The sequence below is a fragment of the Pagrus pagrus genome (assembly GCF_965226575.1).
Source record: "Pagrus pagrus genome assembly, chromosome: 5".
Lineage (NCBI taxonomy): Eukaryota > Metazoa > Chordata > Actinopteri > Spariformes > Sparidae > Pagrus > Pagrus pagrus.
Window position 1 is genome coordinate 13,767,370 of NC_140189.1, and position 15,542 is coordinate 13,782,911.

General features: G+C 41.2%; 1 protein-coding gene across 1 annotated transcript; it reads left to right on the forward strand.

Moving 5' to 3' along the window:
• Positions 1 to 113: 113 nt before the first annotated feature.
• snx25 (sorting nexin 25) lies at positions 114 to 15,004 on the forward strand. Its single transcript, XM_084353671.1, has 22 exons — positions 114 to 316; positions 577 to 1,316; positions 2,099 to 2,183; positions 4,873 to 5,089; positions 5,668 to 5,840; positions 6,940 to 7,126; positions 7,551 to 7,621; positions 8,385 to 8,575; positions 8,787 to 8,918; positions 9,226 to 9,375; positions 9,505 to 9,630; positions 9,754 to 9,918; positions 10,630 to 10,761; positions 10,899 to 11,039; positions 11,293 to 11,406; positions 12,019 to 12,096; positions 12,456 to 12,539; positions 12,655 to 12,772; positions 13,061 to 13,127; positions 13,627 to 13,808; positions 13,910 to 14,010; positions 14,134 to 15,004. Exons 2-22 carry the CDS (start codon positions 966 to 968, stop codon positions 14,197 to 14,199), a joined length of 2,931 nt encoding a protein of 976 aa, XP_084209797.1. The 5' UTR covers positions 114 to 316; positions 577 to 965; the 3' UTR covers positions 14,200 to 15,004.
• Positions 15,005 to 15,542: the final 538 nt, after the last annotated feature.

The following is a 15,542-nucleotide window of genomic DNA, read 5'->3' on the forward strand; positions in this document are numbered from 1 at the left end:
CTACTGTCAACTGTCAAACAAACCCCCACCCGCCAACTCGGGCTGTCGCGACTCATAAAACAAGCGTGCCGTCCGTGGTTAACACGAGCGCTGATTGGCTGACACCCTTTCACGTTCAGGGAGATTGTCAGTCAGATGGAGCTCGAGGAAAATAACAGTTGCTTGTTTTTATCTGTCGGGGGTTTTGGAGCTGGCATATTTGGTCGTTGCGTTTATGAAACCTTTAATTCTCCATTGCGACGCCTCGTGTACATTCTCTCACAGAGAGGACAGCGAGAATGTAGTGTTGTTACCGCGCACCTTTTTTAAACGATAGGTAAGTAAGCTAACATTAGCTGATGTAGAATTGGTTGCTTAGCAAATAAGCTAGTTAGCTAGCTCCCGTTGTTGTAGTTGGTTTAGGAGCCAACCCATACAGCAGGACGGGATTATTTACTGGCTCTTACTTGTACCCCATGTATTTTCCATTAAAGGTAACAGGCAACAGTTACTTAAACTGGTTTCCTACTGTAGTTTCCTGCTAGCCCAGTTGGTAAGCAAGTCATTAAGCTACCTTTCCACCTATTTGTCTACAAGGTGACGGTGGATGTTGCTACATCAATCCCATCACCTCGGCTCTCTCTCCGTCTGCTTTCCGGGCGACTGTCAGCTCCTGTCGTCGCTTCCACGACGAGCCTGGTGCCCCGTTCTGCTGCCTGGAGGATCGTGTTGTGGATGACTGAGCCGACGGGACTCCGTGCCTTTGGCCGCCGTGCGGGCCGATGCTAGGAGCGTGGAAAACATAGCGGTGTGGGTCGGTGAGGAGATGTCAGAGCGGGGATGCCTCATCTTGGAGACAGTGTTGTAGTCGAGGGTATACACAAGTGTACACAGTATACCTACCTCTCTGACTCGGCGTGCAGACTAGGGGACCAACTTTTCAGCCTAACAAGTTGTGACACATATATGGATGGTGGGGTCGCAGTATGCCCACCCCCTCAACTACCATTACACCACCGGCTGGAGGGAGTAGCAGTACCGGAGGAGAAGAGGGGCCCATGTCTGCCACCTCCACCTCTTCCATCGGCTCCTCTTTCCGGTTCGTCCCGGCTTTCTGCCTGGGCGTGGTGGCAGCAGTAGTGTTTCAGCTGGCCTGGGGAGGCCTGAGTCTCACCTCTTTCTTCTTAAAGTTGTTCATCTATGTGTCCTTCGCCCTGCTGTGTTTCCTGGCCGGGAGCTTTGTTCTGCTAGTCAGGAAGAGTCCTCTCAAAGTCAGCTGCTTTGACAGAAACAGGAGGCAGTCAGCTGTGCGGCTCGAGTTCTTCGAGAAGCTCATGGTAAGACACTGATATCCACTAGTGTAAGCTCGCATATAATACACATTTGACAATGCACACACTAGCTACCAGCCCCAGATGATGTTAAACTGAGATAATAACCAACTGCTGGAATTCAAGGATAAAGAGAAAACAGATGGAGCCTCTGTCATGTAACCTTTCTTCCATCAGACTACACTTAACTCCCAAATCTCAAAAATATTGAAGACACTTTGATGTTTTTCATTTTGACATCTGTCCTGACCCGTCTTTTGCTTCTCTCAACTGCTCTTTCCCTCAGTTATTTCCCTCCGCTCCCCCATGTTTCTCCCCTCTCTCATCCTCTCTCCCTGCCTGCCCCCGGATCCTCGCTGCGTTGATCTATAATGGATGAGACAGAGTCATGCTGCTGGATTTAGACACACTTAAACACACAAACAACCATGCACACACGCATATAGGGCGATTTGGCCTTCAAGGAAAGCGACTGTGTCTTTGCAACCTGTTGGTGATTTGCCTCATCAGGCTGCACCAGCCCAGCAGCTGCCTTTCAGCAGCATTCGTTTGCTGCTTTGTACCGATGACTTATTGATGCTGACAGTAGAAGGAGATTGTCACAAGCATTTATCTGGTCCACATGAACCGTGACATGTTTGGGCTGCCTTTGTTTGTCTGAATTTTAGGCTTATTAGACAGACAGCTGGTCTTCCTTCTCTTCCTGTTGTTGCCCAATATTTCCTGATTTTATGCCTACATCCCCATCTGTGAAGTGAAGAGATGTGATACTCTTGTTGTTTTTTCAGGCCCGTTTTTGGGTGCCAGTTCAGGAGTCCAGCCAGAGCAGGAGGGTGGTGGTGTCGCACAATGTGGACAAAGCAATGAAGGAAGGTAATGGATTTTTTAAGGTGTTATGAACCACTCATGCACACATTAATGCAAAAACATTTGCAAACTAGTTTAAGACAGCACTACATTTTGGTCAGCACTACAGGTTTCAGATCATTGTGTAAAAAAAATAGCTGCTGACTTTGAGATGGACATTCAAATGATACAAAATCATGTATATCTCTTCCACTGGGAGCTATTTTGATAATCAGTTAATTAATTTGAGTACATTTTTAAGAAAAAATGGTCAAAATTCTCTGATTCCAGCCTCGTAAATGTGTATTTTTTCTGGTTTCTTTACTTCTGTGTGACAATTAACTGAATATATTTTGGTTGTGAACAAAACAATACATCTTAGGACATAATATGATGTCACTGATCGACATTTTTCACCATTTTCTGACATTTTATAGACAAATAAACATTGAAAATAATAATTGAAAATAATAATTTGGTGTACCGAATTCAGAGAATAATGTTTTCCTCTCTTTAACAATTCAGTTGAATGGAGACTGCTTCCATGGGTGTCTTGGCTAACTGGTTTTGTTTGGAGACTCTTCTTGAAATGTTTCTGACACTGTTGGAAGAACTTGTAACTTCTTGTTTTTGAGAAAACTGCTGACTGATGGAGCTCTGTCAGTCACCATGACCTATCAGTGATCCCTCCCACTCATGGTGGATTACAGCGTACAAACACACACAAACACAAGCACACAGAGGCACAGTCAGTGGAACAGTATGCTTAGCTGCCAAGCGACAGATGGCTTCAGGATTTACACCAAGGGTGTGTATTTGCTCATTCTCCCGTGTGTGTTTTTTGGTCGTAGTGCGGCATGAATTTGTGATGACATTATTAGGTCCACAGTCAAGACCTGCTGTGAAAATCATTTTGACAAACAGTGTTTGTGTTCGGGCTAAATTCTTGGATTTTAATCAAGCACTCAAGGACTTCAGGCATCAGAGTCTCAGTGTACCTATCCTTATAAGCTTATTTTTTATTGTTGTAAGAACAGTATGTAAGAAAACACAAAATATTTTTTGACCCATTTTCCTTTTTCACTGATAACTTCCTAGTTAATGTTTTTAGGATTGGTTTCCAAAGTAAAAAATAAAACTGCTTGACATTAATCTAATTATTTGATAGGTGACATTTCAGTAACATTTCTAATTATTTGGACTGAAAACCAAAGAATCCTCTCATCTATCCATCTTGTCTAAACCAGTGATCCTTTCATCTATCACAGGGATAAATCATAGAGACAGATAAATGCACTCTCACCTGCAGGCAATCGAGTCCCCAATTGTCCTAACCTGCCTGTCTTTAGACTGAGGGAGGAGGCATAAAATCATGCAGACAAATGGAGAACATGCAGAACCCCCTTTATTTTAAAAGGGCATTATATGTGCTTGCATAAGCTGACTGTGTACTATTATGTGAAATAGTAAGGTAGGTGTGCTACATGGTATACTGGCCACATATTTTACATAATGACAGTGTGTATGTGTACACAGTAAACATGTGACAAGCTCCTTTCAGATCAGAGTTATTAAAACTCCCAAGAATTGCTGTAACCATCGTGTCACGTGCAACACCACTGTCCACTCCTCAGTTAGTAAAGCTGTTAAGATCCCTTGAAGTGCATATAGTCCATACAGGCGAAAAGACATAGTTATTAGTTCACAGATCAATAAAGGAAAGATTGATTAGATTCACATATTTTATGGAGTTTCACTTTAGCTAGAACTTATAGAGGGGGAAGTACCACACGCTCTCCTTCAAAGCAAATCTGAATTAGTAACATTAGTTTGCAGTTACTACAGCATGAATGTTAGTTTAAATTTCACGGTTGAATGTCATCTTTAATGCTTAAGCATTGCAGTTTACCGTATATGTCAAAGCTACTATCATTAAGATATAGCTTATAAGTAATGCAGCCGTGGAAAACTACAACAACATGTTGAGAAATGTTCTGATTTTGCTTGCCAATTTCAAGCTCACACTGACGAGGGACACAACATGAAGCTGAAAGCCGAAACTTTCCACCATCTATCTGTGGAAGTGTTGAGTTTGCATGTGTGCTGCATAAGTTCTACATGTATTTGTGTGGGTTTTCTCCCGGGGCTCTGGTTTCCTCCCACAGTCTGATGAAATTCAGGTCAGGTGAATTGGTGCTCTAAATTGCCATTAGTCACCTCGATTGAATGGTGTGACTGTGAAAGATAGTCTGTCTGAGTGTCATTATGTCAGCCCTGTGATGGACTGGTGCTCTGTTCCACCTACTGGGGTAGGCTCTGCTAAGTATAGAAAAGTAATGATCGAATGACGCTTCCACATTTGAAATGTTGCACCAGTGTTCAGCTGGGTTTTTGGGAAACTAAACTTAGTTCAAAGCACCCAGTGGGTAGGCAGGTTAGAGAAGTCACAGCTCTTCTTGTTTAGAAAGCTTGAAATCTTTGCAGACAAACAAAGGACTGGCATTGGCACAAATCATAGTCATTTTGCAAAAGAAATAGTAAAATTAATAGCATCTTTCAAAATTTTGAAAGTATATTTTCTCTTCAACAGATCAAGTGATCTGAATTTTAATGTATAAGAATTGCACAGCTTTATAAATCTACTTTCTTTCTGCAGCTGCTCTTTATTATTCATCATTTAGAAAAATTAATCTTCCAGTTCTCTTTCTTCCCCCAGTGTTTGACTATGCCTACAGAGACTACATCCTGTCCTGGTACATCCCCTTGAGTTGTGATGAGGGCCAGTTGTACTCCATGCTGTCAGAGGACTGGTGGCAGATGATTGGGCAATTGAGATCCAGACTCGCTGACATTGACCTCGTCAACGTGGTGTGTTATGACTCCATCCGAATCCTACATACACACTTCACCGACCTCAAGGCTGCGTCTGCAAGGTACACAAATGCACTCACGCATATAAGGTATTCGTTGCACAGTGTTCTGATTCACTGTCGTTTAACTGCAATATGTTTCGGCTTTGACTTGGTATTGCAAAGATTTTTCTTCGCCCCAGAGTCCGTACACACCTCCATCATTTTATGTACGCAGATGGGGTGAAATTATGGCAATTCAGTTCAGCGTAAATAACATTAAAATCCTCCTCTCTCACTTCCCCTGTCTCCAGGCAGCATCTGCCAGGTGCACTTAGAGACAGAGTGATGATTCACACGTCGTCTGGTTTCATTATCCTGGCAAGTCGGGCGAGACTTATGATTTGATCACACTACTGAGATGTCTGGCCTCCATCGTCTTCAATAGTTAACGAACAATGTAGCAGCAGTCTGTCTTGTTCAGTCAAGCTTTAGAAACAAACACAGTGAGATGCGACACAGCTGAAGTATGAAATACAGCAGCGTTCTTATATCTCATACAATGTCATCTGACATCTAGCTCTGCCAGAATAACAATTCACTCTGTCTCTTTCTGTTTGTATCTCAATCTTAATCTGTGTCTCTTTCATGTGTGTATTCAGACCAGAGGAGTGTGCTCGGCCGTTTCCTCTCCATCCCTGTTTGGTCAGCCCAGACTCGGAGATGGCCTTCCTCCGCTGTGTAGCTAGAATACTGCTGCTATGTCTGCTGCCACAAAAGGATGCCAAGTCACATACACTACGCTGCTGCCTCACAGAAGTCATCACTACTAAAGGTACCTAACTCAGACATCCTCCAGAGTCAGACATCCTTTGATCTTGCCCCACTATAATAGTCAGAACAGAGGCTTATTGTTACCACTTCACTGTTGACAGTGACAGATGTTAAACTAGACATGGATAACATTTAAACACCTGCAGTGTCTTTAACTATTTTGTGATAAAGGAAGATGTCTATTATAACAACTGAGTCTGTGTTCTCACTTTAATCTACTCTGTTTTCTACATAACAACAACTATATTTAAGGAATGAGGCAAAATATGTATACTTAATATTCTTTGTTAGACTTTATCAGACAGAAACACTTATGTTTTTGAACTGTATGCAACCATCATTATTAGTGTTTTAAACTGAGTATGACGCTTTGAGTAGTAATAGATGAAGTAAAAGGACTTCTCTGCAGTATTTTTACATTATATGTGAGCAGAAATCCATTATCTTGATATATAACTGCTATTTTGTCTCTGGTGCTGAATTTCTCACAAATTTGACCTTCTCAAGGCTAAAAAGAGGGACTTGACCTTAAATCCTTTACCTTTGTATATTGTTTATTACAAAAGGAGTTATTTCCTTTTTCAAGGGAAAATTCCAGAGAAAATTTCCCCACCCACTCATCCCTCATTGACTCTAATCCACCTTCCTTGCTGTCAGCAAGGACGTAGACTTGGTGTGATTGAAGTCACTGTGACTGCTTTCAATTTAAGTAGGCTATAAAGGTGCCTTGGGTTACAGCAGAAAAACATGAATCATTGCCGGTATTGTGTCAAAGTCTGTCTCCCTTTCAGTTTGTGTTTCTCCTCACCTTAACCTCCATCATCTAACCCTGACCCCAACTGCAGGGTCTGTGTGTATGACTAGACACGAGGGGAACACTATTCGAAGGGGTTGAAAGAGTTTGACACAAGACAGACCAGTATGTATGTTCAAATGATGGTGAAACAGTAGTGTTAGTAGTCTTTGGTTATTGCAAGGGAAGGTTCGTCTTAGTTCAGTGGCATACAGATCAATTTCTGTGTACTATACCTGTCCAGTTTGGCTTGAAAGCTTGCGACCTTGACTTGATTTCTGGCCTTTATATCTTTGTGTTGCTTCAGTGTTGAAGCCTTTGGTAGAAGTGCTGAGCGACCCAGACTCCATAAACAGGATGCTGTTGTCACAGCTGGAGCAGAGGGAGCAGCAGGCTGAGCAGCAGAAGAAAGCCTACACCTACGCTGCCTCCTATGAAGACTTCATCAAACTAATATCAACTTCTGCTGATGTCAATTTCCTCAAACAACTCAGGCATGCCACACACACACACACACACACACACACACACACACACACACACACACACACACACCTGCACTGCTTCCTTAAACTGAGGCTACCCTGTACTTGCATAGCCTTCCTGTAATGAACCATACTGTATATACGCACAAACATGTTAACCAGACAGTGTAAACCTCCAAGTCTATTTGCTGCTGCGTGGTTACCATGGGAACAGACAGATCTAAATGCGGGGTCGACATGATACTGCTATATTGTCTTGTTAGTTTGAGACATAATGGCTCAACACTGACTTGTTGCTGATCTGTTTGATCAGTTCTGTACATTCTGTAATTCTGAGTATTCAGTTAATTCATCATAAGACAGCTGATTTAGCATTTTATTGATTGAGTTGAACAACTGTGTAAAGTTGAACGTGTCTGTCTTCTCTTTAAAGGTATCAGATAGTGGTGGAGATTATTCACGCCACCACCATCAGCAGCCTGCCTCAGCTCAAGAAGCAGAAAGGTAGAGAGACACCACAGTACGCCATGACACAGAAAGGTCAAAAAATGATTTTAAAAAATCTGTGAACTGAAGCCTTTCAAATCCTCTGCAGCAGAACGACAAGCTGATCTCCTGTTGATATATCATGTAGGGAAGTATTTATTATAGTCACTGCAATTTATTCCATCTTGTTGCTGCAACAGCATCATTAGCATTTAGCTAATGTTTAACAGGTGTATTGTTTTTACCACTTACAAATTAGCAAAAAACAAAAAAGTATATCAGAGGTACATGAGAATTTGACCTAGCTTGACCTCAATGATGTGAACTGAAAAGACATCGATATTACTACAGAGAGCCATGAATGTGCAAAATTTTATGGCAGTCCTTTAGTAGTTGTTGAGATATTTCAGTCTGGACCAAAGTGATTATGTAGGTTATTCTTTTATGTTTTTTTTTTACTTTTCCTTTGTTTCCCCGATCAAAACCAGCAAAAAAGTACAAGAAATGAATAAGATACATACATACATTTCCATAAAAATACTGCCTTGAGGTAATTTTTCCAAGTCATTTTTAATATTTGTGCTACATGAAGTGTATTCACATGTATAAATATCAGCATAATATATGGAACTTCGCCTTCACTAGACAATATGCTTGCCTACAAATTAGCTTGTCCGTCAACTTGTTCTTGTCAGTTCAATGGCTCCACTCCAGGTAATTATGCTGTTGTGTATTATTGCGTGTCCAAAGCTGGCTCACACCACTGCACTCTCTCTCTCAGAGCGAAAAGGTAAAGAGTCCGCAGCCATGAAGGCAGACCTGCTCAGGGCCAGAGATATGAAACGATACATCAATCAGCTGACTGTTGCTAAGAAACAATGTGAGAAGCGGATCCGGTTACTCGGTGGACCAAACTATGAGAATAATGAGGAAGGAGGGGCTGACGACAGCGACGAGCCTCAGAGTCAGAAGGTGAGACTCATGTTGTGTGATACGTCTGGTTTGGACTTTGATTGTTGTTATTAGAATATTTGAGTTTTTTTCTTTATTAAGAATATGATGTTATATGTATATTGAAAGTTTTTAATGATATATTACATGGCATTATCATGACTTTACCTTCGTTAAACAAGGCTCCACATGGCTGATGTTTTTCTCTCTCTCTCTCCTCCCCCACATTTAGATTCTCCAGTTTGATGACATCCTGTGTAATCCAGGTTACAGGGAGCATTTTAGAGTTTACATGGAGAGAGTCGATAAGAGAGCTCTGATAAGCTTCTGGGAACTGGTGGAAACACTGAAAACTGCCAACAAGGTGACGTGTACACACATACCAGAGTGCTTAGCCCAACACTGCTAATAGTATATGGTGTTAGGGGATTAGGGATGTAGTAATGAGTGACAGTATTTCCTGCTAGTAAGGTAGTGTGCTGTAACAGTGCTGATCCTGGGTGTTGTTTTCACACTTGGCAAAAAGTTGCTGCACTTGTTTCATACCATCAGAATACACATAGTGTCAGCCTTGGCACTTTGCACTTTTGCACTATAATAAACCACATAAATGTGTAAAAAAAAAAGTACACAAGTAACTGGTTATTTGTTTATTACTGTGTGTGTGACAGAATGAAGTGCCCCAAATCGTTGGGGAAATTTACCAGAAGTTCTTTGTGGAGAGCAGAGAGATCCCAGTGGAAAAGTCTCTCCTCAAGGAGATCCAGCAGAGTCTGGTGGGGAACAGAGGAACACAAGTCTTTGTTCGACTACAGGAACAGGTAACAGCCGCGTTTGCTACTAACTAACTGTAATTGACTTAGCCATAGTAGAATATGTCTTCCTCAGAAGAGTCAAAAGAACTGTTGGGAACTAGAGCTACAGTGTTTCTGTTGCCCAAAATCCTCTAGGTGGCTGAGACGATGAGAGAGCGTTACTACCCCTCCTTCCTGGTTTCTGACCTCTACGATAGGCTTATCAAACGAGATGAGCAGCAGAGCCACTCACAGTGTAGCACTGAGGAAAAGGAGGAAGGGGTGAGACACGCATTGCTGTGAAAAATGTTTCATCTGTTAAGAAACTCAAATTTGTCATTTTTAAGTGTGTATACCTCTGCTATTGCCCATTTTGATATATATATATATGTTTGTCTTCTGTAGTGTCAGGGTCTAGACGCAGGAGAGGAGGTGGGTGATGAAGGCAGTAAAGGAATCAATGAGCAGGCCAGCTATGCTGCTACAAAACTCCGCCAACTTTACGACAAACTGGAGTACAAGCGACAGGCCCTTGGCTCTATCCAGAACGCACCCAAACCAGACAAAAAGGTAACGAAATACAAACAAATATGATGAAACACACCCTGGGGTCGAATCAGAAATTTACTCCAAAAGTTCACAGCATAAAACACACAAACACAGGATCAGTATTATGCCATGTGTCCACTGCATGGTACGGTGATTTCATTTTCCACTGCAGCTGGTATCCCCTCATATAAGGATATATGAAGATATCCTTTCCTTTTGAGATCCTTACCTCTGTAACTAAACAGAAGAGCATCTGCACTTAGTCATTTGACCACGGCATGGTTTTGCGGGTTGCCAGTTTTTAAAATCTAGGTCGAGTAAATAAGAAGAACTGCGGCCCCAGTTTGCTGTTCAGTGTGCAGAAATGTTGCCACGATACTGGAACTTCTAACTTTAAGACAATACATTGAAAAATAACAATAAGTGGACACAACACTGAAGGCATTACATTTTAGATTTGTATTAAAAGATAAACATAAGAAGGCTTGTGTAATATGTTTAAAGCACAGTAACAGTTGTGTGTGTCAACCTGTGTCAGAGAGGACGGCAAGAAAGCACAGTGTGTATGGTTGTATCAATACTGTAGAAAAGGAGTATTGAAACACTCTAAACAGATTTTTGATAAGGTTTATAAACAACTTTCAACTGAAAACTACCTTACATACTAACTGATCTTAATGCCATTTCTCCATTTTAATTAAGTTAAAATCTGTCTGCTCTGTGTGTTTGTAGATTGTGAGCAAACTAAAGGAAGAGATCGGAGCCATGGAGAGAGAACACAGTGAACTGCAGCAACACATCACCAGGACCGACTGGTGGTGTGAAAACCTGGGGCACTGGAGGGCTACTATTACTACTGCTGAGGTAATGTTGTTGTTACTCTCTTTGATCACAAACAACAAACAGCTGATTCTACTAATGCTGGAGAATCAAGCTAATGTTAATTATGTAGTCATTGAAACATTTGCGTGTGAAACTATGTGTGTGTGTGTGTTTGGCAGGCCGCAGAGGAGGGTGGCGAAACAGTAGCTTGTTACAGTGTGTGTGTTAGCCTGGTAGAAGGAGAGGAGACGACCAACAGTCGCTGGAGTGTCCAGAGGAAACTCACTGAGTTCCAGATGTTGCACCGCAAACTCACTGAGGTAACACCAAACACCAAACCTAAATGTGTGTGGATATGTTTTCTCTCTGAACATCATAGTTATACTGCATCACCACTAGCGGAAAAGTTGCCTGAGTTGTTGTTGTCAGTGAAAATTCTGTTTGTTAATACAAAGTACTATATTATCCAGAATCAAGAAATCATATTAAAATGTAATATAAAATACTTCAGTTTGTGGGGTATATCTGTCATTGCTGTGAAATCACCTGTCTCTCTGTGTCTTTCTTTGTCAGTGTTTTCCATCATTGAAGAAACTCCAGTTACCGTCCCTCAGTAAACTGCCCTTCAAATCCATCGACCAGAAATTCTTAGATAAGAGCAAAACTCAGCTCAATGCCTTTCTCCAGGTAAAAATGCAAACCATACACATTGTGAAGTTCTGTTACACTTTCCTGATATCACTGCTAACTTTAGAGGTGTAACTTTGGTGCTCGATGCCTTTTCCAGTGGCTGCTATAAAAGTTAGACTTGGTGATTCTTTTCATACTTTCAAGCAAAGCCACGTAAAACCAACATTAAGTAGAGCAGATGTCCACAGATACATAGATGGTTGAAATAGTTTGCTGTAATAGTGGCTAAATGCTTAAATTAGTGATGTAAACATTTTTGAAAGAGAAATTATTGAAAAAATGTTTGAAATTCATCTGACAGGAATGTTGGGAAAAACTGCAGCACCGGCAGTATAGCAGGCTAAAAAGACTTTTGAAGCAGTTGCTAAAAAAAAAAGAATATTTTTTTAGAGGTGGTTTATTAAACTTTAATGATATAAATTGTGCTCTTTCTAAGACAGTGTAATAAGGAGCTTAGTTATCCTATCATAATGATTTCAACAAACAACAAAACAACAAACAGGAAAACATCAGTGTGGCGTCGGCTGTCAGCCACATTGATATTTTGCATCCTTGTTTATGACACCAGCTATATAATGTGATGATGACTTGAGCTGTGTGTGTTTGTAGCGTCTGTTGACAGATGAGCGATTGTGCCAGTCGGAGGCTCTCTATGCTTTCCTCAGCCCGTCCCCAGAGCACCTCAAGGTAACTCATTTCTCAGACTTGCATTTCAAATAAGACAAGGCTATTAATATATTAGTCATATTTCAAACGTGTACAATTGAATCAGACTTCTTCCCTCTGATTTAAAGAGGCTTTGTTGTCATGTTGTTGTGCTAAATTTAACTTTGTATTCGCCACATTGAACGGCTGCAAAAACAAGCTTTATTTGCTCATTCAGGTCAGTAAAAATTCCTTCCAGTAGAGAGAAGGATTACATTTACCTGCATGTAAAGCAGCAGCAAATGAAAACTGAAATATTGAGCTGCTTTTAACTGAATACACAATGGTTTGCCTCCATACAGTATACTGTATAGTGATGATGTGTTGTTTGATGTTTGAAGGTGATGTCAATCCAGAAGAAATCGTCTTTCTCGCTGGCCTCCTTCCTGGAGAGGCTACCTGGAGATTTCTTCTCCCATACTGAGGTACACATTCATTCACAACGGCTAAAGCAACAGTAAATGTGGACTGTCTCAGCGCTTAAGCTAACTTGCATCCTCATTTGGATTTGCCTGTGCCGTGTGTAACTGCTGTTTATAGGAGGAGGCTGATGATGACAGTGATTTGTCAGACTATGGAGATGAGGCGGATGGGAGGAGAGATGCCCTGGCCGAACCCTGCTTCATGCTCATAGGAGAGATCTTTGAACTCAGAGGAAGTGAGTAGTACACTGTTGTCTTTTTAATCACTGGTGCGTTGGCTAATTAGTAGCATTGGCCACGTTGTCTATTTAAAATCATTAAAGAAATAGAACAAGTCTAACATAAAAGAGACATATGTAGAAACTAGAAGTCTGCGGGCACACCTTTGTTGTTTTTGTTTGAGGTTGTTAGCAAGCTTCTGTCTTTTTGGGACCAAATCATGAATTCTAACTGAGTGAATTTATCTGATCAGTTTCCTTCTTTCTTCGCATCTGTCTGTCTGTCTGTCTGTCTGTCTGTCTTAGTGTTCAAGTGGGTGAGGAAGACTCTAATTGCACTAGTCCAGGTGACATTTGGACGAACTATCAACAAGTAAGTTATAGCAAGTTGATATTTCAATTAACTGTGCCTTGTGCCACAAGGAATAACTGTTGTGACAGTATGTCAAAGACGTCTGTTTATTGTGTTGCAATGATAACTTCTGCAGTTGGCATGCTAACCACTTAGCCATGGTAAACCGTGAAAACCTTCCCCCTCCTGGTGCCCGAGGTCCCAGTTCAGGCTGACTGGAGTCTGAGGGTTACTCTGGTGATATGCTGCCCCCTATTTGTTTGAAGTATCAATTCATCAGGTGGCCTAATTCTGTGTCTAAATCTATGGACTTCATATTTGTTGTTGTGATCATGTTACTGCAGTTACAGTACATAAGAGACCTCCTGGTATTGTTTTAATAACAGATTTGAGACTGGATCTTGAGGAGCATGTTTATTAAGCTGTTCTACAGATTGTATCTGTGCAATCACTCGTATTAACTGTATATTTCTCTGAGATCGGCTGTTAGGCTAACATCCTCCACTCTGCTTTATTTTAGACAGATCCGGGACACAGTAAACTGGATCTTCTGTGAACAGATGTTGGTGTGTTACATCAGTGTGTTCAGGGACACTTTCTGGCCCAACGGGAAGTTGGCACCACATGTCAAGGTCCGAACAGACAGCGAGCGCCGTGAAACTAAGGAACGGGCTCAACAGAAACTACTTGACAATATCCCAGGTAAGAACTGAAACCCATGGAACATGACCTGTACATCTTATGAACACCTGAAATTCAAATCGTCTGGTCTCTTAACTTCTTTACCTCTTTATTTCTATCAGATGCACTAGTAAATCTAGTTGGCCAGCAAAATTCCCGCTATGGAATCATCAAGATCTTCAATGCCCTGCAGGAGGCTAGTGCCAACAAACATCTTCTCTATGTAAGAATAATTCATATCACATCAAACAATATCTTTACCATAAAAAGTAATGTCATAGAATGAATGATGTCATATGCAACTACAGCCGCAAACGTAATCATTTTGCCTGTCTGTCTCCGCTAGGTGTTGATGGAAATGTTACTCAAGGAAGTGTGCCCTGAACTCAGCGCGGAGGTGGACAACATCTGAATACACACACATATCACTTAACACACACACAGTCTTTGTAGCTGACCAATCATAAACTGCCAAGCCAGACCGGGAGCTGGCCGTGTGGTTGAACCTCAGACAGAAAGCAGCAGTGTTGGTCAGATTTGAGACACATGCTGATTCTGTTGGTAGAACTTTGCTGTGAAATGATGAAAAGCCGGGCTGACACCAGAATGATGTTTGGGGCTGATGTCTGACTTTGTTGTGGTACAGATCTAATCTTGTCTGTCTGAATGGGGAGAAACTACATGGAGTGTGACCTCTTCCTATTTAGGCAGCTGTCTAACCAGACACATCACATTCACCCAAGAACAAATTGTATTTTTGACATCATCACCTCTGCAGTTTTCTTTCCTACTTTAATAGCACTGAAACATCAGATCTGTACCACACAAATGACATTAAATAATGGTGGTCTCTAGATTACAAGGCAGGGTAACAATAAGTGACAGGACACAGCTTGATGTGGTTGTCACTTTCACTTTAGAGCTGATAATCTAAAGACCTCAACTGAAAGCAGCAGAGACGGTTAAAGTTCAGATTTGTCTCTAAAGGCAGCGAGTGTGTGTCAGTGCCCACGGACCTCTTAACATTCCTCCTACACACAACCTGAGCAACAACACTTGTGTTCTGTGATTCTTGTTAAGGCTTATAATTGTGCAATATAATGTCATGTAAAAGTCATTGTGATGATTTTATTTATGATTATTATTGATAGATTTTATTTTTACCAAAAATTGTTTAGAGAGCATTTATATAAGCAATAAATTGCAAACAAAAAGTTGATGTGGTATTTTGATTTTTTTTTAAATGCTCTTTGGAACAACAAGATTTACCATAATTTGGCACTCTGGGGACATATGGGAACATAATGACACGGGTTGTCCACTGAACTACCATCCTGAAGCTAAAATTCTGACTAGCAGAAAATCTAGTCAATAGGTATTTGACCTGCATTCATTACACAAAGATATGAATACAAAAAGGGAGACAATTCCATTAAACTTACAAATATCATAAATATTCTAAATATCATGCATATATGAGGTATTTTTCCACATTCATATAACATGGGATGAAGTTGGTGTTTAAATTAAAATGATTTAAAACAAGTAGCCCACTGTTTGCTAATAGTGTTGGACCCTACAGCTTCCAATGGATAGAAAGTGTCTGGAAGTGTTTGAGGCACCATTTCTATCCCCCGACAGCAGATCAGTGTCGTTGCAAAAGGTCAAACGGTCTTTATCCTTGGACATGAATGCAACATGTGTTCCCCACAGGGTGGGTTGAGTCTCATGGGGGAGTGGGTGTGTGAGCACTGC